This window comes from Somniosus microcephalus, chromosome 11, assembly GCF_052327205.1.
Source record: "Somniosus microcephalus isolate GS21.2 chromosome 11, FLI_Smic_1.0, whole genome shotgun sequence".
In the NCBI taxonomy this organism is placed as follows: Eukaryota; Metazoa; Chordata; class Chondrichthyes; order Squaliformes; family Somniosidae; genus Somniosus; species Somniosus microcephalus.
The window spans coordinates 134,864,663-134,890,535 of record NC_140997.1 but is presented as its reverse complement, the minus strand read 5'-3'; the positions used below and the strand labels follow the sequence as shown (position 1 = coordinate 134,890,535).

Here is a 25,873-nt window from a genome sequence, read left to right as displayed (position 1 = left end):
CCAAGGAAGAAGATGCTGCCAAAGTAATAGCGAAAGAGGAGGTAGTTGAGATATTGGATGGGATAAAAAATTATAAAGAGGAGATGCTAGAAAGGCTGGCTGTACTTAAAGTAGATAAGTCACCAGGACCAGATGGGCTGCATCCTTGGATACTGAGGGAAGTAAAGGTTGAAATTGCAGAGATACTGGCTATAATCTTCCAATCCTCCTTGGATACGTACGGGGGTGGTGACAGAGGACTGGAGAACTGCAAATGTTACACCCTTGTTCAAAAAAGGGTGTAAGGATAAACTCAGCAACTACAGGTCATTCAGCTTAACCTCGGTAGTGGGGAAGTTTTTACAAATGATAATCCGGGACAAAATGAACAGTCACTTGGACAAGTGTGGATTAATTAAGGGAAGCCAGCATGGATTTGCTAAAGGCAAATCGTGTTTAATTAATTCGATCGAATTTTTTGATGAGGCAACAGAGAGGGTTGATGAGGGCAATGCGGTTGATGTGGTGTACATGGACTTCCAAAAAGCGTTTGTTAAAGTGCCACATAATAGGCTTGCCAGCAAAGTTGAAGCCCATGCAATAAAAGGGACAGTGGCAGCATGGATACGAAACTGGCTAAGTGACAGGAAACAGAGAGTAGTGATGAATGGTTGTTTATCGGACTGGAGGAAGGTACTCCCCAGTGGTGCTCCCCAGGGATCGGTACTAGAACCACTGCTTTTCTTGATATATATTAATGATTTGGACTTAGGTATACAGGGCATTATTTCAAAATTTGCGGATAACACAAAACTTCACGTATGGTGAGGAGGATAGGGATAGACTTCAAGAGGGCATAGACAGGCTGGTGGAATGGGCGGATACGTGGCAGATGAAGTTCAACGCAAAAAAAGTGCAAAATGATACATTTTGGTAGGAAGAACGAGGAGAGGCAATATAAACTAAAGGGTGCAGGAACAGAGACACCTGGGAGTTTATGTGCACAAATTGTTGAAGGTGGCAGGGCAGGTTGAGAAAGTGGTTAAAAAAAGCATAAAGGATGCTGGGCTTTATAAATAGAGGCATAGGGCTCGATTTTGTTCGTGGGGCGGGCTGGGGTCGTGTAATCTGCTTTTCGTGTTAGCCACCCGATTCTAAATCGATGTGGGAGAATGATGCGATTTTAACTTAAGTGGGCAATTGAATTCCAATGTGTGGGAACCCATGGCCCAATTAGTTTTTTCAGTCTGAAACTCGCCTCCGATTACGTCATCATTGCTGCTGCATTTAAGGTCTGCAACAAGCCTTGCTTCTTCTGCAGACTGCCAACCTTTTGGCCTTTCATGTTAGAGGGACCTGGAGGCAGAATGACCAGCGAGAGACCTAGGTCTGCTCCCAGGTTTGATGACGTCGCCCTGCAAGCTTTACTGGAGGGAGCAAGAGCCAATAAAGAGGTGCTCTTCCCTTCTTCAGGGAGGAAGAAGCCTCCCCAGCAGACCAAGGCTGTGTGGGTCCAGGTGGCCCAGGAGGTCAACTCTTTGTCGATAACCTGCAGAACCTGGCTTCAGTACAGGAAGAGGGTTTCATGACCTTCTGCGCACTGGAAAAGTGAGTATGACTTTCCCATCACCCTCAATCTGATCCCCATTGCCTCTCCTCACCAGCACTCAGCTTTAGCAACCTCTTCCTCCACATTCCACTTGACACTGACATCGCTGCACCCTTACCTATTCCCTCTTTCTCTATGGTCACATTCACCTAACTATTCGACTATGCAGCCCTCACACTCCCTATCACTGTGATGCTATGAAAACACCTTACAAAACACAGGAAGGGCCCTTGGACTTGCCACCTCACTCCATCTTTGTCTCCTTCTAAGCATCTATGCTATGGATTCTCTACACTCACTCCTTCATTCTCACTCAAACTCCACTTGTCTCCCTCATTGCAGGAAAAGAGAGCTCACAATAAGAGGGAAAGAGCGAGGACAGGAGGAGGGCCACCCTCAGTAGCCCAGCTCACCCCCTGGGAGGAGGCGGTCCTGGAGATCGTGGGAGTGGGGGACGGACAGACGGGTGCATCACAGCAAGCTGGTGACAGAATAGTTTTCCATCTCTCTCATTGACATTGCATGAGTCGCTGGTAATGATTCTAAAGCTCTAACAGATGGGCTTATGATCATCTGCAATATGCAATGTGCATGTATCCTTGGCATCACATCTCTGACTCTTTCCTTTACTCCTCCACAAGACCATTGAGAGCCCCCGTCCCCACTAGCCAGGAGGAAGAGCCTGAGCATCCAGACTCCTCAGAGGAAGCTGCAACCTCTGAGGACGCAGCATCAGCAGAATTCAGCGCACCCAGCACCAGTGCAGACACTCACACCTCGGTGGGACCTTCGCGAGATAGAGTAATGTTGTCACCTGGTGTATCACAGCTCACAAGTGAGCATCAGCAGATGGTGGAGACAGGGACAGCAGTGGAGAGTCCTCGTCGGAGGGCGCAGGACTCTGCCAGCTCGGCTCAGCTGCATGTCGACCCTCTGCCTCTGGGTCCATCCACAAGATCAGCGGTGCTGGAACACCAGGAACAGATGCAGGAGTCTCTGACAGGTTTTGTCTCCAGGGTCGCTGCGAGTGTGGAACAAATGGAGGAGTCCATTGCAAACATGAGCAGAGCCTTTGTGGCGTCATTGGCGCATGAACGCATCACCATGGAAAGGATGGCAACCTCCATGGAGGTGATAAGTCGCCAGATTGCAGAAAACATGGTGAGCGTTCTGAATAGAATGACATCTCTGGAGGAGCGATGGTCATCTATTGAACTGAGAAACCAGACCTTCATGGAAGTCCTTCTGAGTAGGACTGCCAGTGCTGATACGGGTCCCCATGGCCCCCCGATATGCAGCAAGGTGCTCTCAGGCCACTTGCAAGCGCTGAGGGGGACCTGACCCATGAGAGGGAAGTTGGTGGCAGACCTCAAGGAAGTGGGGGCTCCTCGCCAAGCGCTCACACTTCCATGCCACTGCAGAGCCCTCGGTCAGAGCCCCACCAGAGTCCACACCCAACTGGGATCGGCGTCTCAACCCCTGCACAGCCGCAGGATCAGCAGACTGTTGACGAGCCCTCACAGGTTCGCAACCCCAAAGGACGCCCGCCAAAGGTGTCGAGACAGGAGCAGCAGGAAAGTGAGCAAGGGGCCTCCACATCTGCTGAAGCCACAGGGGAAGCACCACGTAGGAGCATGCGTAAGAGAAAGATATTGCACAAATAGTCACAAGGGTAGTCACTTGGGTGAAATTTGATGTTTAATATTAAAATGGTTACTGTAAATAAAAAATCTGATGGCTACTGCTGCAGTTGTGGCATGTGTCATTTCACTAATGGGACTTCCGCATTGAGGGCTTAGGATTACTTGGTATATGCCTCAGTTGAGGAAGCGCTCAGTGAAGGTGGCGAAGGGTTTCCCAGGAGGTCACATTGGAGATGGGTGTCAGGCTCCAAACTTTCACAGCTGTGGTTATGCCTTCTAAAAGTTCCCCCAGACCCAAGACAACAAAGTCCTGCCACCTGCAAATGCTGGCTGTTCAAATATCCTATTTAATGGTGGAGCTGCAGCTAATAGTCAGCAATCCAATTGTGCTCCCGCCAGGTTTCACCGTCGTGTTTCAGAGCAGGCATGCTTCACGTCGGAAAAGGGTTAAAATCACCAAGGCCTTTCAAAATGGGATAATAGAGGCAACTTAGTGCTTGTTCAGGGCCTTAAGGGCCTATCCTGCCTCTTGGAAGCGAGACAAAGACGGGAGCAGTAAACACGATTTCTTGAAAATTGCTTGGAGGCGGGATGGAGGCGGGGTTGGGCCCGCCCGCCACTTTTTGCAATTTTAACACCCCACACGCCTCCATTCCCGCCTCCATGGCCCTGTGAAATTCGAGCCCATAGAGTACAAAAGCAAGGAAGTTATGATGAACCTTTATAAAACACTGGTTCGGCCACAACTGGAATATTGTGTCCAATTCTGGGCACCGCACTTTAGGAAGGATGTGAAGGCTTTAGAGAGGATGCAAAAAGATTTACAAGAATGGTTCCAGGGATGAGGGACTTCAGTTACGTGGATAGACTGGAGAGGCTGGGGTTGTTCTCCTTAGAGCAGAGAAGATTGAGAGGAGATTTGATAGAGGTGTTCAAAATCATGATGGGTCTAGACAGAGTAGAGATTAAACTGTTCCCATTGGCGGAAGGGTCGAGAACCAGAGGACACAGATTTAAGGTGATTGGCAGAAGATCCAAAGACGACATGAGGAAAAACTTTTTTACGCAGCGAGTGGCTATGGTCTGGAATTGTCAAATTTCTTGTCTGTTAATACTCCTGTGAAGCGCCTTGGAATGTTTTACTATGTTAAAGGCGCTATATAAATACACGTTGTTGTTGTTGGAAAGCACTGCCTGAAAGGGTGGTGGAGGCAGATTCCATCTTGGCTTTCAAAAGAGAATTGGATAAGTAGAGAAAGGGTGTGGGAGTGGGACTATCTGAGGTGCACTTGCAGAGAGCTGGCATGAGCTCGACGGGCTGAATGGCCACCTACTGTGCTGTAACGATTCTATAATTCTATGATTCTGCAACTGAATAATCTTTTTATTGGGACAATTGTCCAAATGAGTTTGTTCTTATCTAAACAATGCCCACAATGTAACTGCTCCAAATATTTCAAATGCATTCAAGCGCAGCAACATCACAGATATGACAAAGACCAAGTTATTCACCTCGGAGACAGTGTGAAGTTAATGAGAGTGACCTTTGTTGATATCTCAGGAGTGTAGTGAGGATTGGGCAGCTTGGTGGTGATGTACATTTTAAAGTCTTCGTGATAAGGGATAATGGCATCTCCCAGCTTTATGACTGTACTGCCCTGCTGTTTATAGGTCTGGAAAGCAGAAGAAAATGCTTTGATGAGACTAGGACCACACATTTTACACACAAGTAGCTGTGTCATATGTTTGCTCAGTTTAGCTTTAGGCTTTAGTTGACATAAAATTACTTACATTCTAACAAAATGTACCCAAGATAAACAGTACAGCATGATCACTGGTGAATGGCAGGTGCCACTGTGTTCTCAAAGCTGTAATTGGTGCAAAATGGTAGCATTCCTGAGAATGCCACTAGGCTTTTTTTTAAATAACTCCATAGAATGAAAGAAGTACTCACAATCACAACGGAAATGAAAACTTGGCGGGTTCTATAATGGGCAAGCAGGCTCAGCCAGTTTATTGTCCAAGACATGAAGCTAAAAAATTAGCTCCACGGACTCCACATTGATTGACCAGGCACTGTGGCATTTCACTTGGAACAAAGAACTGGAGCGTTTCTATTTGTGTGACAATTATGTGTAAATGCATTGGAGTATGAACTCAAAGCTTGTGTGTTTTGGTGCTCCACTACAAGCAGCCCACTGCATCCATAGAAATATTTAATCATATGATACCCGTCTTCTGAATTGGGATTGATTAAATGCCATTTTCCTTTTTCAAAAAAAACGATCTAAATGTCCAGTTCAAACTACAAAAACGTTTTATCTCGAAGTTGGTGCAACTGAGTATCACTGTTAAACCTGTGGTCTTATGACCACTTGTGTTCCGGCTGCTGTTCTCAGTGTGGCGCCTCATGGGCTGGCGGCACATGTCGAGAAATTGCACGGGTGTACCCCATGATTTTCCATTCATTATGAATGGGCATCTAATAGCTGCAGCACATGACTTCCCGATTGTGTGCTCCTGGCGAGTGAGGCCCCCTGGGCTGGGAACACGCAATCGGAACATTTCAGCCAGTATGTGTCTGCTGATTCGCTCGTACCATTTTCAACAGTACAGGCTCCAGGGCTGGATCCAGCTCCTCCCTCACATTCTCCATCAGACACGGTTTCCCAAAACGGATGGCATTCTCCAGACTCCGCAGGAAGTCACGGTCAGATATCTTGAAAATATCTAATCCTTGATCTCTTTCCTAAAGTGAACAAGAAGGTGAGTCAAACTGATTAGACTGGTACTCCAGGGGCAAGAGGCCTGTTCTATTCCAGTAACATTTGCCCTTGAGCGTTTTAGCCTGATGTAATTATGTGGAGCTTGGAGTAGCACCAGTACTTTACTTTTTATGATGATTGGATCATCGGTAGGAGCTAGCAGGGGGGCACGCTCATGGAGAGGTATTTGGGCACAGAGCAATGCTATAAGGATGAGGTTTAGATCAGATGGAGAATGGCATAGTGTAGTGTACAGTGCACTACACCAGGATTTTGCAGCTTTCTACGGGCAAATTTTCATTCCTGGCATGAAGCATTGTTGGACAGCCTCGAGAGTTGTCAGTAATGTTGGCGTGGAAATCAGTGGAGCTCGGCGTACTTTCAGATAGGACCAGTGTGTCAAACTCCACCTGGGAGTATGAATTCTATTTTAAAAGCAAACATTTTCGATTTGTTCTGTTACACATTGGGGTGGGGTTTATAGATACATTTTTGCAAAAATGTTAATTCAGCTTTGAATTTCCTACATTGATTACTCCTTCTTTATAAGCTTTCCCACGTTGGATTTGGCAGTCCCAGTTTTATAGATCGGTCTTTTGAGATGCTTCGACACATGTCAAGAGCCAGTTCACAGTACTAATGTTTTTCTGGGGCACGAGTTGAATATAAATCTTAGCCAGCGGAGAATAAAATTGATCCAGTGGCCGTGAATTTCCTTGGGGTTGCGCCAGAAATTCGCGTAAATGGTCTTCCGCTGTACTTCCGGTAAATTTAAGGTGGCAGAAGCGGCGAACAGCTGCGAGAAAATTCCCAGCCAGTGTCTTTTAAATGAAAAATGTATCACTAAGACTATCAAGTTAATTTTATCGTTTTAGTTAGAATAGTCCTGAGACGACTATCGTAAGGCATTAATTAAGATTATTTTAAAGAATCATTACTTATCGGATCTCACACCAGTGGCGATGTCTACGGAATGCCAATCAGGAGTGTGAAACACCCATAACATAAGCAAAGTGAACCTCACCCAAGCGAGTTTTAAAGGAGAACTATGGGGGAAATTTTCACATGTGGCAGCGCAGAAAACTCGCGGTAGTGGATCAGTAGTAGATTGAAGTCATAGAAACAGAAACATAGAAGATAGGAGCAGGAGTAGGCCATTCGGACCCTCGAGCCTGCTCCGCCATTCAATGCGATCATGGCTGATCATCCAAATTCAGTACCCGGTCCCTGCTTTCTCCCCATACCCCTTGATCCCTTTAGCCTTAAGAAATATATCCAACTCCTTCTTGAATATATTTAATGTATTGGCCTCTACTGCCTTCTGTGGTAGAGAATTCCACAGGTTCACCACTCTCTGGGTGAAGAAATTCCTCCTCATTTCTGTCCTAAATGGCCTACCCTTTATCCTTAGACTGTGACCCCTGGTTCTGGACTCCCCGACCATCGGGAACATCCTTCCTGCATCTAGTCTGTCCAGTCCTGTCAGAATTTTATTAGTTTCAATGAGATCCCCTCTCATTCTTCTAAACTCCAGCGAGTACAGGCTCAATCGACCCAATCTCTCCTCATACGTCATTCCTGCCATCCCAGGTATCAGCCTGGTGAATCTTCGCTGAACTCCTTCCATGGCAAGAACATCCTTCCTCAGATAAGGTGACCAAAACTGCACATAATACTCAAGATGTGGTCTCACCAAGGCCCTGTACAACTGCAGCAAGACATCTTGTTCCTGTACTCAAACCCTCTCGCTATGAAGGCCAACATGCCATTTGCCTTCTTAATCGCCTGCTGCACCTGCATGCTTACCCTCAGCGACTGGTGCACAAGGACACCCAGGTCTCGTTGCACTTCCCCTTCTCCCAATCTATTGCCATTCAGATAATAATCTGCCTTCCTGTTTTTGCCACCAAAGTGGATAACCTTGCATTTATCCACGTTATATTGCATCTGCCATGCTTTTGCCCAATCACCCAACCTGTCCAAATCATTCTGGAGTTTCTCGGCATCCTCCTCACAGCACACACGCCCACCCAGCTTTGTGTCATCTGCAAATTTGGAGATATTACATCTAGTTCACTTGTCTAGATCATTAATATATATTGTGAATAGCTGGGGCCCAAGGACCGATCCCTGCGGTACCCCACTAGCCACTGCTTGCTACTCGGAAAAAGACCCGTTTATTCCAACTCTTTGCTTTCTGTCTGCCAACCAGTTCTCTATCCAAATCAATACCTTGCCCCCAATCCCATGTGCCTTAACTTTACACGCTAATCTCTCATGTGGGACCTTATCAAAAGCCTTCTGAAAGTCCAAATACACCACATCCACTGGTTCTCCCTTATCTATTTTACCAGTTACATCCTCAAAAAATTCCAGTAGATTAGTCAAGCACGATTTACCTTTTGTAAATCCATGTTGACTTTGTCCGATCCTGTCACTGTTTTCCAAGTGCTCTGCTATTGCATCTTTTATAATGGACTCTAGCATTTTCCCCACTACCAATGTCAGGCTTACCGGTCTGTAATTCCCCGTTTTCTCTCTACCACCTTTTTTGAATAGTGGGGTAACATTAGCTACCCTCCAATCCATGGGTACTGTTCCAGATTCCATCGAATGCTGGAAGATGATCAGCAAAGCATCAACTATTTCTAGGGCCACTTCCTTAAGTACCCTAGGATGTAGATTATCAGGCCCTGGGGATTTATCGGCCTTCAATCCCATCAATTTCCCTAACACCATTTCCCTACAAATACTGATTTCTTTCAGTTCCTCCCTTTCATCAGACCCTATGTTCCCCGACATCTCTGGGAGGTTATTTGTGTCCTCCTTTGTGAAGACAGAACCAAAATATGTATTTAATTGGTCTGCCATTTCTTTGTTCCCCATTATAAATTCCCCTGATTCTGACTGCAAGGGACCTACGCTTGACTTCACCAATCTTTTTCTCTTCACATATCTATAAAAGCTTTTACAGTCAGTTTTTATGTTCCCTGCAAGCTTACTCTCATTCTATTTTCCCTTTCTTAATTAATCCCTTTGTCCTCCTTTGTTGAATCTGTTGTGTATGTAGCTTTAAGAGAATAACTGGTCTCAGACTGCAGTACCGGCAGTGACCACCCCTGTGTAAAAGGTGCTAGTGAGCCTCTGTTGTTCCAGTTTCACTATTGACTTCCATCAGTAAAGACTTATTTTGTTCCACTCCTGCTGTCCGTGTCTCAATTATTCACGGACGTAATACTGGCGACGAGCAGATACGAACCTACCTACAGTCTGCACCACCTCCTGGGATCCATTCCTACAGCGAAGTGAGCAGAGGTCGAGGCCAGAAAGAAAAGAAAGTAAGAAGCAGTAGAAACGGGCGTCGACCGTGGGCATCCGCCCTGTGTTGCAGAGTTGAAGATTGCTGGAGAAGCTGTCGGAAGCGGGGCCTGGTTCCTGTCGACGGTGCTTCAGCTAATCGGGCTGGTGGCAGGTAGTGCACTGATCCGTCCTGGGCTGCGGCGGTTGCGAACTCGAGCGGGTGGTTTGCAACGGGGCCAAGCAGCGTTGTCGGGAAGAAGAGAGAGGGTGGAGCACACAGGGCGCGGCCGGTGCTACGAAGCCGGGCTGCGTATAGACCCGCGAAGAGGGAGGCAAGAGTCCCACAGGGTTGTTCCACGACGGGAAAATAATTTAAAAAAAAATATTAAACGCGCAAGAAACCGCGGAAAGCAGCGCTAACAACAGCGGGGAAGAAGGCAAAGCGCGGGAGGTGCCATCTTAATCAGCAGGGAAGAAGGCAAAGCGCGGGAGGCACCATTTTGTTAAATCGGGGAAGAAGGCAAAGCGCGGGAGGCGCCATTTTAGAGTTGCAAGATGCCGAAGACTGGCTGTATCACTGCTTTTGATAATACAATAGAGGACTGGACCACGTATGTGGAAAGAGTCGAGGTATATTTCGAGGCAAACGAAATAGCGGAGGAGAAAAAGGCATCGATATTGCTAAACTTAATGGACGCTAGAACGTACGGCCTATTGTGGGACCTGATTACTCCAGCCAAACTGAAGGCGAAGAGTTTTAACGAAATTGTTGCTGTCCCACAGGAACACCTAAACCCTGCACCGCTGTTGATAGCAGAAAGATTTAAATTCCACAGGAGAACTCAGCATAAAGATGAGAGCAATGCTGAGTACCTTACGGAGCTACGCAAGCTATCAAAGCACTGCCAGTTCGGAGCAGGACTGGCAGATACCCTACGGGACAAATTTGTCTGTGGACTCCTGAGTGAAGGAACACAGAAGGAGTTACTCTCAGAGAAAGAGCTGACGCTAGATAAGGCTTTCAGCGTGGCAGTATCGTATGAAGCAGCAGCCAGGGGAGCTGCAGAAATTCAACAAAAACCACAGGAATACGGCACCCACGAAATGACACGGGGATTTGCAAAATGTTATCGCTGCGGCAGAACTAACCATGACCAGAAGGACTGCTGATCCAAAGACAAAATATGCAGGCAATGCGGGAAGATGGGACACATTGCACGAGTTTGCAGGTCTGGGAAGAAGACCAGCGACAACAAAAAGGCTACTAAGGAACCGTACAAGAAAGTACAAAAGATGACGGACAGTAGTTCCGAAGACCAGATGAGCGATAGTGAATCCGGGAACAGGAGACTAAGCTGTCTCAAACTTCACAATGTAATCGCAAAAGAGGATCACCGAACCATTTGGGTCACCCTCGCGATAGCAGGGTCCCAAGTTAAAGTGGAATTGGATACAGGATCAGCGCTAACCGTCATGAATCGACGAGACTACGAGCGGCTATTTTCACACATACCCTTGAGAGAGACATCCATCGTCTTGACGACGTATACGGGGCAAAAAGTATACCCCAGAGGAAAAATAAGGGTGCCTGTCGAATACAACGGCAAGAAAATACGGAAATTGTATCTCTACATACTGCCAAATGGTGGACCACCGTTATTGGGATGGGAATGGATCAGGAAGATAAACTTAGATTGGCACTCCATTCATGCAATGACGGTGGACGGTAAAAAAGATGAAGACGTCACTCCTGGACGATTGTCAACAATCTTAGCTAACGCCAAAGAGGTACTTCAACAAGAACTGGGCACGCTTAAAGGCGTAACCGCCTCGATAAAAATAGAAGAGAATGCAGTTCCCAAGTTTTTCAAAGCAAGACCGGTACCATATGCAATTCGCCCAGCCGTCGAGGCAGAGCTGGAGAATCTGGAGAAGGCAGGCGTGTTGTCTAAGGTCGACTGGAGCGAGTGGGCGACACCCATCGTTCCTGTCATGAAGAAAACATTAAGCAATAAGTCCAGGGAGTCAAGGAAGATTCGCATCTGTGGGGATTTCAAGGTGACGGTGAACCCAGTCCTTCACACAGTACAATATCCTCTTCCAAGGATAGAAGACATCTTCGCCTCACTGTCTGGAGGGAAGCGTTTTACAAAAATTGACCTAGCACAAGCATATTTGCAGATGGAGGTTGAAGAGTCCTCTAGGAAGTATCTCACGATAAACACTCACAAAGGTCTTTACCAGTATCATCGATTGGTATTCGGAGTAGCATCGGCTCCGGCGATATGGCAAAGAGCGATGGAACAAGTCCTGCAAGGGATTCTGGGGACTCAGTGTTACTTGGACGACATCCTTGTGACAGGTGAAGATGACGGTGAACACCTTAACAACCTAGAACAGGTGCTCACTAGATTACGGGAACATGGGCTGCGAGCCAACCGCCCCAAGTGCGAATTTTTTAAGAAACAGATATCGTATTGTGGCCACGTGATTGATGAAGAGGGGTTACATAAGTCCCCTGACAAAATTGAAGCGGTTGTTAAGGCCCCAGCGCCTGAAAATGTGTCGCAACTGAGGTCATTCCTCGGATTGGTGAATTACTATCATAAGTTTTTGCCGAATTTGTCGACAATTCTGCACCCACTGAACGCCCTGCTACGAACGGGGGTAGCATGGATATGGAGCGATGATTGTAAGCGTGCCTTTCAGAAGAGTAAGGACTTAATCACTTCAAGGGAAGTATTGGCTCACTACAACCCAGCACTGCCGATCAGACTGGCGTGTGATGCGTCTCCCTACGGCATTGGGGTGGTACTGTCTCATAAATTCCTTGATGGTTTAGAGAGGCCGATAGCTTTTGCGTCACGCTCGTTAACTTCTGCCGAGCGTAACTACGCCCAGATTGACAGAGAGGCCCTCAGCCTAGTGTGGGGGGTGAAGAAGTTCAATCACTACCTGCACGGTCAAAAATTTACTCTACTAACCGATCATCAACCTCTTGTCTCCATTTTCAGCCCTCAGAAGGGCGTACCGATAATGACAGCACAATGGCTGCAGAGATGGTCCCTTTTCCTAGGGGCACACCAATATGACATCGAGTACAAAGGAACTAAACAGCATGGAAATGCTGATGGATTGTCACACCTACCGTTGCCAATGGTGGAAGAAGAAGACCTTGCAGTGGATCCAATGGAGTTATTCCACTCGACCATAGTCGAATGTTTCCCTGTGACGAATGCAAACATAGAAACGGAAACACGGAATGACCCGACACTATCACGGGTCTATGATTTAACGGTGAAGGGATGGCCAGCACATGGCGAACCACTGCTGCCAGCATTCTCGCCGAGAAGAGAACAGCTGTCAGTGTGCAGAGGAACCTTGATGTGTGGATCCAGAGTAGTAATTCCACCTAAGTTGACGGATAGAGTGCTCAATGAGCTTCATGAGGGTCATCTGGGTGGGGTAAAAATGAAGAACTTAGCCAGAGCGTTTGTGTGGTGGCCGGGAATCGATAGAGAAAGCAAAGAGATGACCAAGAGCTGTGCAGGATGCCAGAAGGTCCAAAACGCCCCACCACAAGCTCCTCTGCATCCATGGGAGTGGCCCTCATCTCCATGGCAAAGGGTGCACATTGAGTTTGCTGGTCCCTTCATGGACTCGATGTTTTTAATTGCGGTGGATGCACATTCAAAGTGGCCAGAGGTAATAAAAATGTCCTCAGCCACCACGGAAAAAACTATCACAGTTTTACGAACCATATTCGCCAGGAATGGGCTGCCTGAACAGATTTGCTCTGACAATGGACCACAGTTTGTGTCTGAAGAGTTCCGGAGGTTCTTAAAGAACAATGGTGTTAAGCATTACACATCTGCCCCATATCATCCAGCCACTAATGGATTGGCCGAGAGGTTTGTCCAAACATCCAAGAAGGCTATCAAGGCAATGTGTAATGAAGATATACCCCTACAACACAAGGTGGATAACTTCTTGTTTGCCTACCGGAATGCGACACATGCGGTTACCAACCAAACTCCAGCCATGATGTTCTTCAATCGAAGACTACGATGCCGCTTGGATTTGGTTAAGCCAAACGTCCGAAGAGATGTGGAGAACAGGCAGTTTCAGAATATGAATGAAAGGCCGACCAGGAGTTTTAAGATAGGTCAACCAGTTTTGGCCCGGGACTAGCGCACTGAGAAATGGCAGCCAGGAACGATTTGTACACGACAAGGACCTCTCATGTATACCGTGGACGTTGGGGAGAGCATTGTAAGACGCCATGCTGACCAGATTCTAGAGTCACTGGAAAACGTCAACTCCACACCACGATCTGATACACCTGGTAATGAAATCGACGTTCCAATTGCAGCTACCGCAGAACCGGTAATATTGGAAGCAGATGAACCAAACAACGACATTGATCCCGACTCAACATTGCCAGAAGAACCTGATACCCCAAAGAGGCGTTATCCAGACAGAATCAGGAAGCCTCCTCAAAGACTGAACTTATAATTGCTCAAACTTAACCAATGTATCTAGCAACCGTAATTGTGATTGTAATTAGTTATCATTTAGTTGTTAAATGAATGTTATGTACTGTTTATCTAAGAGGGGAGGAATTGTTGTGTATGTACCTTTAAGAGAATAACTGGTCTCAGACTGCAGTACTGGCAGTGACCACCCCTGTATAAAAGGCGCTAGTGAGCCTCTGTTGTTCCAGTTTCACTATTGACTTCCATCAGTAAAGACTTATTTTGTTCCACTCCTGCTGTCCGTGTCTCAATTATTCATGGACGTAATAGAATCCTAAACTGCTCCCAATCCTCAGGTTTACTGCTTTTTCTGGCCAATTTATATGTCCTCTCCTTGGATCTTATGCTATCCCTAATTTCCCTTGTTAGCCACGGTTGAGTCACCTTTTTTGTTTTATTTTTATGCCAAACTGGGATGAACAAATTCTGTAGTTCATCCATGCGGTCTTTGAATGTTTGCCATTGCCTATCCACCGTCAACCCTTTGAGTGACATTCCCCAATCAATCCTACCCAACTCGCGCCTCAGACCATCGTAGTTTCCTTTATTTAAATTTAGGACCCTAGTCTCTGATTCAACTACTTCATTCTCCATCTTAATGAAAAATTCGATCATATTATGATCGCTCCGACCCAAGGGGCCTCGTACAACAAGATTGCTAATTAATCCTTTCTCGTTACATAATACCCAGTCTAAGATGACCTGATCTCTGGTTGGTTCCTCGACATATTGGTCCAGGAAACCATCCCTTAAACACTCCAGGAATTCCTCCTCCACAGTATTGTTACTAATTTGGTTAGCCCAATCTATATGTAGATTAAAGTCACGCTTCTCTAATTTTCCTTTTAATGCCATCCCCAACCTCCGCATTACTGTTTGGAGGTCTATATACCACGCCCACTAATGTTTTCTGCCCCTTGGCATTTCTCAGTTCTACCCATACAGATTCCACATCATCAGAGCTAATATCCTTCCTTACAATTGTGTTAATCCCTTCTTTAACCAGCAATGCTACCCCACCTCCCTTTCCTTTTTGCCTATCTTTCCTGAATATTGAATACCCCTGGATGTTGAGTTCCCAGTCTTGGAAAAGAAGATTGGGCATGGTGTATAATGGGTGGCCGATCGCTACCGCCAGTTTGCAGCCACCACTGAAAGTGAATATGGGACTCCTATTAATGCTAGGAGTCTGACATAAGAATCTGAAAGAGAAAAGACAGGCTAAAGTTTAGGGTTCTGGTTGCTGTGTTTCCTATATTACAACAGTGACTACACTTCAAAAGTACTTCATTGGCTGTAAAGCGCTTTGGGACGTCTTGTGGTCATGCAAGACACTATATAAATGCAAGTCTTTCTTTCTTTCTTTCAACTCTAGCTGTCTTGAGAAGGCCTTCTGTCAAGATGGTGTCAAGTCTTTCTGTCAGTCAGTGGATTACCCTTACCATATTTTTTATCCATTTATTTGCTTGACCTTGTGGATCAATAAATAGTGGCCATCGTTGGGTGTACTGTGTGATCACTCCGTTCTCCACTGACAGTGCATCTTTGGGAAGACCTGCAATCTGTGAAAATGAAGGTATGGCAGTAAATAGCACTTAATCCAGAACAAGAGGGCATAATATTAAAAATGGAGCTGTGCCATTCAGGAATGAAATCAGGAAGCACTTCTTCATACAGAGGGTTGTGGAAATCTGGAATTCTTTCCCCCAAAAGGCTGTGGATGTTGGGGCAATTGAAATTTTCAAGACTGAAATCTTTTTGTTAGGTAGGGGTATCAAGGGATATGGAACAAAGACGGGTAAATGGAGTTGAGGTATAGATCAGCCATGATCTAAGCGATGGCTGAACAGGCTCAAGGGGCTGAATGGCCTACTCCTGTTCCTGTTAACCCGCTGAGGACTTTAGTATTTACACACCAAAGCAACTTTGGAATATGCTGAGTGAGGTTCCAGTTGTAACATGGGCAAGAAATAAAGCTCGAGGTCAAGATTCCACAAACTACAAGAAGATAAAACAGATTACAAAAGATGGAGAGCATGCAGGGAGAAACACTGGTCAAAGTGCTTCCAAAACAAAAATTCAACAAACAAAACTTCACTATAATACTGCAACAGTAAAGGCACTTTTATACACAAAACCACTCCCACCTTGGAAGACTGACCTCCAACTGACACTCTGTCCCATTTACATATTCCATTGAGCCCATTCTTAAGAGTGTTGCTGGGCTCCATGGAGAGATCTGATCACGAAATACCAATTGTGAATGTGATACCAGGAAATATGTATGTAGCTCTAGATATTAACGCCGACCCTAAGCAGCTCGATCAGGCACTGAAATCCAGTGTCCTGGTCAACATTTATCCTTCAACCGACACTAAACACAGATTAACTGGTCATTGTCTCATTACTGTTTGTGGGATCTTGCTGTGCACAAATTAGTTGCTGCATTTCCCTATGTAACAATAAGTGACTAAACTTCAAAAGTACGTCATTGGCTGTAAAGCACATGAAAGCTGCTATATAAATGCAGGTTCTCTCTTTATTTCCATAGTCTCTGGGACAATCACATCTCAATCCCCTCCCCCAGAAAAACATTGTGAAAGGAAGTTCCACTGCAGCCGCACTCTGTGCTCTGAGCTTGCCTTCAGTGCCAGAGACCCTAGCGGGGAAATGCAAGAGAACAAAATACAGACGGAGACTCCAAATATCACGATTAATAAAGAATGCAAAATTAGGGGACCACCTCCCCACATTTACTTTACAGGATCAGGTAGCCTTAACCCACAGTGGATTTGATCCACCTCTTTTGTGGGTCTATGATACTGCAGGTTCCAAGTAGTTTGGCTCATTTACACCAAGGAGTGTAGCCTACAGAGGAAGAAGCACTTGTCTGTCATCTGCTATATTGTAACCAGCATTCATAACAGAGTGTGGACAAATCACAGGATCACGAAGGTATTGACAAAATCCCTAATACATCTACTGCTAATCTGGAGAACCGCTCACTTTTACGGGCGTGTCTATTTGCAATACCAGATTTCTGATTGGTTGCTTTGGAGGACAAGACACACCCAACAGTTTGTTTGGAATGTGTAATTTGATCCTGCTGCTGGAGAGTAATCAAGATCTTTACAATGTATAATTTGATCCATTCATTGTGACAGCCAGGCTCCAGAGCTCATAGTGCTAACACTAATGCTTTTAGAGAACAGACGGGCTCACCCACCCGGGTTAGGAGCACTCACAGCCAAGTTCAGATAGGAAGGGGTAATGCCATGGAGGGATTTCAACATGCGGATAAGAATTTTAAAATCAAGGTGTTGGAGGACAATGTTCCCTTTAATTTTTTGGGGGGTTCGCAGTCCCTTTAACGGGCTGCATGGCCCATTCCAAATTTTGTGCATGCGCAAAATCTCCCATTCAAAAGCCAATAAGCGGCCTGCGCAGGACCTCCTGGCAGCGGCCATGTAGCCTAACGGGAACGTTGTTGGTGGACAATGAGCACAGGGGTGATGGGTGAATGGGACTTGCTGCGTGTCAGGATACGTGCAGCAGAGTTTATGGATGCGCTCAAGTTCATTAAGGGTGGAAGATGGGAGGCTGGCCAGGAGAACATTGGAATAGTCAAGTCCGGCAAATAACACATAAATGTAATGTTATGCATGTTGTAGGATCAACGCAGAATACTCTCATTTTAAAACAATCATTTATTTACTGCCCATCCCTAGTTGCCCTTAAGAGGGTGGTAGTGAGCTGCGTTCTTGAACTGCTGCGGTCTGGGTGGGGGGGTGAGGGGAGGAGAGGGAGAATGTGGTGAAGGTGTAAAGGGGGTGGTGGTTGAAGAACTTGATCCAAGCCTAACAGAGGGCGGGAGAACGTGATCTATCTTCCCATCTGGATCAAGTTCTTGCTCTTATCCCTCTCCTCCTTTAGACCTGGATCACGTTCTTCCCCCTGCCCCACTGTTCTCACCGTGCTCTATCCACAACAAATTCCTGACCTTCTCCCCGAGTTCATGACCTTTTCCCCTCTCTCCAAGCTTCTCACCCCCTGTTCGATCCCCATCCCCTCTCCCCTGCTTCGATCTCCTATCCGCTCTCCCTGCGTCGATCCCAACTCCTCTCTCCCCCTTCGATCTCCTCCCCTTTCCCCCCTTGATCGCCTCTCCTCTCCCGCTTCGATCCCCACTCCCCCTTCGATCCCCAATCCCCCTTCGATCCTCTCTCCTCTCCCCCCTCGTTCACCTCTCCCCCCTTCGATCCTCTCTCCTCTCCCCCTTTGATCCCTTCTACTCTCCCTCCTCGATCCCCTCTCCTCTTCCCCTTTGATCCCCTCTCCTCTCCTCCCTTCGATCCCCTCTCCTCTCCTCTCCCCCCTTCGATCCTCTCTCCTCTCCCCCTTTGAACCCCTCTACTCCCTCCGCTCGATCCCCTCTCCTTTTCCCCTTCGATCCCCTCTTCTCTCCTCCCTTCGATCCCCTCTCCTCTCCCCCTTCAATCCTCTCTCCTCTACCCCCTTCGATCCCCTCTCCTCTCCCCCCCTTCGATCCTCTCTGCTCTCCCCCTTCGATCCTCTCCACTCCCCCCTCGATCCTCTCTCCTCTCCCCCTTCGATCCTCTATCCTCTCCCCCCTTCGATCCTCTCCACTCCCCCCTTCGATCCTCTCTCCTCTCCTCCTTCGATCCTCTCTCCTCTCCCCCTTCGATCCCCTCTCCTCTCCTCCTTCGATCCTCTCTCCTCTCACCCTTCGATCCCCTCTCCTCTCCCCCCTTCGATCCTCTCTCCTCTCCCCTTCGATCCTCTCTCCTCTAACCCTTCGATCCTCTCTACTCTCCCCCTTCGATCCCCTCTCCTCTCCCCCTCGATGCTCTCTCCTCTCCCCCCTCGATGCTCTCTCCGCTCCCCCATCGATCCTCTCTCCTCTCCCGTTCGATCCCCGCTCCTCTCCCCCCTCGATCCCCTCTCCTCTCCCCCCTTGATCCTCTCTCCTCTCCCCCTTCGATCCTCTCTCCTCTCCCCTCGATCCTCCCTCCTCTCCCCCCTTCGATCCTCTCTCCTCTCCCCCCTTCGATCCTCTCTCCTCTCCCCCCTTCGCACCCCTCTCAGCTGCCCCCTTCGATCCTCTCTCCTCTCCCCCTTCGATCCTCTATCCTCTCCCCCCTTGATCCTCTCTCCTCTCCCCCCTTCGATCCTCTCTCCTCTCCCCCCTTCGATCCTCTCTCTTCTCCCCCCTCGATCCTCTCTCCTCTCCCCCCATCGATCCTCTCTCATCTCCCCCTTCGATCCTCTCGCTCCCCCCTTCGATCCTCTCTCCTCTCCCCCATTCGATCCCCTCTCCTCTCTCCCCCCTTCGATCCTCTCTCCTCTCCTCCTTCGATCAACTCTCCTCTCCCCCTTCAATCACCTCTCCTCTCCCCCTTCGATCCTCCCTCTCCCCCCTTCGATCACCTCTCCTCTCCCCCTTCGATCCTCCCTCTCCTCCTTCGATCCTCTCTCCTTTCCCACTTCGATCCCCTCTCCTCTGCCCCTTCGATCCTCTCTCCTCTCCCCATTCGATCACCTCTCCTCTCCCCCTTCGATCCTCCCTCTCCACCATCGATCCACTCTCCTCTCCCCTTCGATCCTCTCTCCTCTCCCCCTTCGATCCTCTCTCCTCTCCCCCTTCGATCCTCTCTCCTCTCCCCCTTTGATCCTCTCTCCTCTCCCCCCTTCGATCCTCTCCACTCCCCCCTTCGATCCTCTCTCCTCTCGTCCTTCGATCCTCTCTCCACTCCCCCCTTCGATCCTCTCTCCTCTCCTCCTTCGATCAACTCTCCTCTCCCCCTTCAATCACCTCTCCTCTCCCCCTTCGATCCTCCCTCTCCCCCCTTTGATCACCTCTCCTCTCTCCCCCCGTCGATCCTCTCTCCTCTCCCCCTTCGATTCTCTCTCCTCTCCCCTTCGATCACCTCTCCTCTACCCCCTTCGATTCTCTCTTCTCTCCCCCTTCGTTCCCCACTCCTCTCCCCCTTCGATCCTCTCTAATCTCCCCCTTCGATCCTCTCTCCTCTACTCCCTTCGATCCTCTCCTCTCACCCCTTCGACCTCTCTCCTCTCCCCCTTCGATCCTCTCTCCTCTCCCCCTTCGATCCCCTCTCCTCTCTCCCCCTTTGATCACCTCTCCTCTCTCCCCCCTTCGATCCTCTCTCCTCTCCCCCTTCGATCCTCCCTCTCCCCCCTTCGATCACCTCTCCTCTCTCCCCCCTTCGATCCTCTCTCCTCTCCCCCTTCGATCCTCCCTCTCCCCCCTTCGATCTCCTCTCCTCTCCCCCCTTCGATCCCCTCTCCTCTCCCCCTTCGATCACCTCTCCTCTCTCCCACTTCGAACCTCTCTCCTCTCCCCCGTTCGATCCTCTCCTCTCTTCGATGCTCCCTCCTCTCCACCTTCGATCCTCCCTCCTCTCCCCCTTCGATCCTCTCTCCTCTCCCCCTTCGATCCTCTCTCCTCTCCCCCTTCAATCCTCCCCCCCCCCCCCCCCCCCCCCCCCCCCCCCCCCCCCCCCCCCCCCCCCCCCCCCCCCCCCCCCCCCCCCCCCCCCCCCCCCCCCCCCCCCCCCCCCCCCCCCCCCCCCCCCCCCCCCCCCTCCCCCCCCCCCCCCTTCGGTCCCCTCTACTCTCCCCTCTTCGAACCTCTCTCCTCTCCCCCGTTCGATCCTCTCCTCTCTTCGATCCTCCCTCCTCTCCCCCTTCGATCCTCTCTCCTCTCCCCCTTTGGTCCTCTCTCTCCCCGTTCGATCCCTCTACTCTCCAACCTTCGATCCTCTCTCCTCTCCCCCCTTCGATCCTCTCCTCTCCTCCATTCGATCACTCCTCTCCCCCCTTCGATCCGCTCTCCTCTCCCGCTTCGATCCCCTCTCCTCTCTCCCTTCGATCCTCTCACCTCTCCCAATTTGATCCTCTCTCTCCCCCTTCGGTCCCCTCTCCTCTCCCCCTTCGATCCTCTCTCCCTCTCCCCCTTCGAAGCTCTCTCCTCTCCCCCTTCGATCCTGTCTCCACTCTCCCCCTTCGATCCCCTCTCCTCTACCCCCTCGATCCCCTCTCCTCTCCCCCCTTGATCCTCTCTCCTCTCCCCCTTCGATCCTCTCTCCTCTCCTCGATCCTCCCTCCTCTCCCCCTTCGATCCTCTCTCCTCTCCCACTTTGGTCCTCTCTCTCCCTGTTCGATCCCTCTACTCTCCAACCTTCGATCCTCTCTCCTCTCCCCCCTTCGATCCTCTCCTCTCCTCCATTCGATCTCTCCTCTCCCCCCTTCGATCCGCTCTCCTCGCCCCCTTCGATACTCTCTCCTCTCGCCCCCTCGATCCTCTCTCCTCTCCTCCCTTCGATACTCTCTCCTCTCCCCCTCGATCCTCTCTCCTCTCCCCCCTCGATCCTCTCTCCTCTCCCCCTTCAATCCTCTCTCCTCTCCCTCTTCGATACTCTCTCCTCTCCCCCCTCGATCCTCTCTCCTTTCCCCTTCGATCCTCTCTCCTGTCCCCCCTCGATCCTCTCTCCTCTCCCCCCTCGATCCTCTCTCCTCTTCTCCCTTCGATCCTCTCACCTCTCCCCCTTTGATCCTCTCTCTCCCCCTTCGGTCCCCTCTTTTCTCCCCCATTAATCCCCTCTGCTCTCCCCCTTCGATCCCCTCTCCTCTCCCCCTTCGAACCTCTCTCCTCTCCCCCTTTGATCCTGTCTCCTCTCTCCCCCTTCGATCCCCTCTCCTCTACCCCCCTCGATCCCCTCTCCTCTCCCCCCTTGATCCTCTCTCCTCTCCCCCTTCGATCCTCTCTTCTCTCCCCCTTCGATCCTCTATCCTCTCCCCCCTCGATCCTCTCTCCTCTCCCGCTTCGATCCTCTCTCCTCTCCCCCTTCGATCCCCTCTCCTCTCCCCCCTCGAAGCTCTCTCCTCTCCCCCTTCGATCCCCTCTCCTCTCCCCCGTTGATCCTCTCTCCTCTCCCCACTCGATCCCCTCTCCTCTCCCCCCTCGATCCCCTCTTCTCTCTCCCCCCTTCGATCCTCCATCCACTCCCCCCTTCGATGCCCTCTCCACTCTCCCCGCTTCGATCCTCTCAGCTCTCCCCCTTCGATCCTCTAACCTCTCCCCCTTCGATCCTCCCTCTCCCCCCTTCGATCACCTCTCCTCTCCCCCTTCGATCCTCCCTCTCCTCCTTCGATCCTCTCTCCTTTCCCACTTCGATCCCCTCTCCTCTGCCCCTTCGATCCTCTCTCCTCTCCCCCATTCGATCACCTCTCCTCTCCCCCTGCGATCCTCTCCTCTGCCCCTTCGATCCTCTCTCCTCTCCCCCTTCGATCCTCTCTCCTCTTCTCCCTTCGATCCTCTCTCCTCTCCCCCTTCGATCCTCTCTCCTCTCCCCCTTCGATCCCCTCTACTCTCCCCTCTTCGATCCTCTCTCCTCTCTCCCCCTTCGATCCTCTCTCCTCTCCCCCCTTCGATCCTCTCTCCTCTCCCCCTTCGATACTCTCTCCACTCCCCCCTTCGATCCCCTCTCCTCTCTCCCCCCGTCGATCCTCTCTCCTCTCTCCCTTCGATCCTCTCTCCTCTCCCCCCTTCGATCCCCTCTCATCTCTCCCCCCGTCGATCCTCTCTCCTCTCCCCCTTCGATCCTCTCTCCTCTCCCCCTTCGATCCCCTCTCCTCTCTCCCCCCGTCGATCCTCTCTCCTCTCCCCCTTCGATTCTCTCTCCTCTCCCCCTTCGATCACCTCTCCTCTCTCCCACTTCGATCCTCTCTCCTCTCCCCCTTCAATCCTCTCTCTCCCCCTTCGATCCCCTCCACTCTCCCCGCTTCGAACCTCTCTCCTCTCCCCCGTTCGATCCTCTCCTCTCTTCGATCCTCCCTCCTCTCCCCCTTCGATCCTCTCTCCTCTCCCCCTTCGATCCTCTCTCCTCTCCCCCTTCAATCCTCTCTCTCCCCCTTCGATCCCCTCTACTCTCCCCTCTTCGAACCTCTCTCCTCTCCCCCGTTCGATCCTCTCCTCCCTTCGATCCTCCCTCCTCTCCCCCTTCGATCCTCTCTCCTCTCCCCCTTTGGTCCTCTCCCTCCCCGTTCGATCCCGCTACTCTCCAACCTTCGATCCTCTCTCCTCTTCCCCCTTCGATCCTCTCCTCTCCTCCATTCGATCTCTCCTCTCCCCCCTTCGATCCGCTCTCCTCGCCCTCTTCGATCCTGTCGCCTCTCCCCGCTTCGATCCCCTCTCCTCTCTCCCTTCGATCCTCTCACCTCTCCCCCTTTGATCCTCTCTCGCCCCCTTCGTCCCCCTCTTTTCTCCCCCATTAATCCCCTCTGCTCTCCCCCTTCGATCCTCTCTCCTCTCCCCCTTCGATCCTCTCTCCTCTCACCCCTTCGAACCTCTCCCCTCTCTCCCTTCGATCCACTCTCCTCTCCCCCATTCGATCCCCTCTCCTCTCCCCATTCGATCCCCTCCCCTCTCCCCACTTCGATCCTCTCCTCTCCCCGCTTCGAAACTCTCTCCTCTCCCCCCTTCGATCCTCTCCTCACCTCCCTTCCATCCCCTCTCCTATCCTCATTTGATCCGCCGTCCTCTCCCCTACGATCCTCTCTCCTCTCTCCCCCCTTCGATTCCCTCTCCTCTCCCCTCTCAATCTCCTCTCCTCACCCCACTCGATCCCCTCTCCTCTCCCCCCTCGATCCGCTCTCCTCTTCCACTTCGATCCTCTCTCCTCTCCCCCCTCGATCCTCTCTCCTATCCCCCTTCGATCCTCTCTCCTCTCCCCCCTTGATCCTCTCTCCTCTTCTCCCTTTGATCCCCTCTCCTCTCCCCCTTCGTTCCTCTCTCCTCTCACTCCTCGATCCTCTCTCCTCTTCCCCTTCGATCCTCTCTCCTCTCCCCCCTTCGATCCTTTCCTCTCCCCCCTTCGATCCTCTCTCCTCTCCCCCTTCGATCCTCTCTACTCTCCCCTTCGATCTTCGCTCTCCCCTTCGATCTTCTCTCTCCCCCTTCGATCCTCTCTCCTCTCTCCCTTCGATCCCCTCTCCTCTCCCCACTTCGATCCCCTCTCTTCTCCCCCTTCGATCCTCTCTCCTCTCCCCCTCGATCCTCTCTCCTCTTCCCCTTCGATCCTCTCTTCTCTCCCCCTTCGATCTTCTCTCTCCCCTTCGATCTTCTCTCTCCCCCTTCGATCATCTCTCCTCTAACCCTTCGATCCTCTCTCCTCTCCCCCCTTCGATCCTCTCTCCTCTCTCCTCCCCCTCCTTCGATCCTCTCTCCTCTCCCCCTTCGATCCTCTCTACTCTCCCCCTTCGATCTTCGCTCTCCCCTTCGATCTTCTCTCTCCCCAGTCGATCCTCTCTCCCCTCCCCCCTTCGATTCTCTCCTCTCCCCCTTCGATCCTCTCCTCTCCTCCCCTTTGATCACCTCTCTTCTCCCCCATTCGATCCCCTCTCCTCTCCACACTTCGAGCCCCTCTCCACTCCACCCACTTCGATCCTCTCTCCTCTCCCTCTTCGATCCCCTCTCCTCTCCCCCATTCGATCCCCTCTCCTCTTCCCCTTCGATCCTCTCTCCTCTCTCCACCCTTCGATCCTCTCTCCTCTCCCCCTTCGATCTTCTCTCCTCACCTCCCTCAATCCTCTCTTCTCTCCCCCCTCGATCCTCTCTGCTCTCCCCCCCTTTTCGATCCCCTCTCCTCTCCCCCCTTGATCGTCTCTCCTCCCTTCGATCCCCTCTCCTATCCCCATTTGATCCTCTCTCCTCTCCCCCTTCGATCCTCTCTCCTCTCCCCCCTCGATCCTCTCTCCTATCCCCCTTCGATCCTCTCTCCTCTCGCCCCTCGATCCTCTCTCCTCTTCTCCCTTCGATCCCCTCTCCTCTCCCCCTTCGATTCCCTCCTCTCCCCCCTTCGATCCTCTCTCCTCTCCCCCCTTCGATCCTCTCTCCTCTCCCCCTTCGATTCCCTCCTCTGCACCCTTCGATCCTCTCTCCTCTCTCCCCCTTCGATCCTGTCTCCTCTCTCCCCCTTCGATCCTCTCTGCTCTCCCCCTTCGATCCTCTCTCCTCTCCCCCCTCGATACTCTCTCCTCTCCCCCCTCGATCCTCTCTCCTCTCCCACTTCGATCCTCTCTCCTCTCCCCCCTCGATCCTCTCTCCTCCCTTCGATCCCCTCTCCTATCCCCATTTGATCCTCTCTCCTCTCCCCCTTCGATCCTCTCTCCTATCCCCCTTCGATCCTCTCTCCTCTTCTCCCTTCGATCCTCTCTCCTCTCCCCCCTTCGATCCTCTCTCCTCTCCCCCCTTCGATCTTCTCTCCTCTCCCCCCTTCGATCCTCTCCTCTCCCCCCTCGATCCTCTCTCCTCTTCTCCCTTCGATCCTCTCTCCTCTCCCCCCCTCGATCCTCTCTCCTCTCCCCGCTTTGATCCTCTCTCCTCTCCCGCTTCAATCCTCTCCTCTCCTCCCCTTTGTTCGCCTCTCCTCTCCCCCCTTCGATCCCCTCTCCTCTCTCCCTTCAATCCCCTCAACTCTCCCCTCCTTCGATTCTCTCCTCTCCCACCTTCGATCCTCTCTCCTCTCCACCTTCGATCCTCTCCTCTCCCCCCTTCAGTCCTCTCCCCCTTCGATCACCTCTACTCTCCCCCTTCGATCCTCTCTCCTCTCCCACTTCGATCCCCTCTACTCTCCCCCTTCGATCCTCTCTCCTCTCCCCCTTCGATCCTCTTACCTCTCCACCTTCGATCCCCTCCACACTCCCCCCTTCGATCCTCTCTCCTCTCCCCCCTTCGATCACCTCTACTCTCCCCCTTCGATCCTCTCTCCTCTCCCACTTCGATCCCCTCTACTGTCCCCCTTCGATCCTCTCTCCTCTCCCCCTTCGATCCTCTCTCCTCTCCCCCCTCGATCCTCTCTCCTATCCCCCCTTCGATCCTCTCTCCTCTCCCCCCCTCGATCCTCTCTCCTCTTCTCCCTTCGATCCCCTCTCCTCTCCCCCTTCGATTCCCTCCTCTCCCCGCTTCGATCCCCTCTCCTCTCTCCCTTCGATCCTCTCACC

At 50.8% G+C, this 25,873-nt stretch overlaps 1 protein-coding gene across 1 annotated transcript in view; it reads right to left on the bottom strand.

Moving 5' to 3' along the window:
* Positions 1-25,873, bottom strand: part of dnah1 (dynein, axonemal, heavy chain 1) — a 971,783-nt gene that overhangs the window by 314,867 nt on the left and 631,043 nt on the right. Inside the window, exons 60-62 of the mRNA XM_085999976.1 lie at positions 15,274-15,393; positions 5,831-5,980; positions 4,744-4,904 (exon numbers count right to left, since the gene is read on the bottom strand). Of these exons, the coding sequence (XP_085856102.1) occupies positions 4,744-4,904; positions 5,831-5,980; positions 15,274-15,393 (431 nt within the window). The remainder of the gene's footprint in view (positions 1-4,743; positions 4,905-5,830; positions 5,981-15,273; positions 15,394-25,873) is intronic.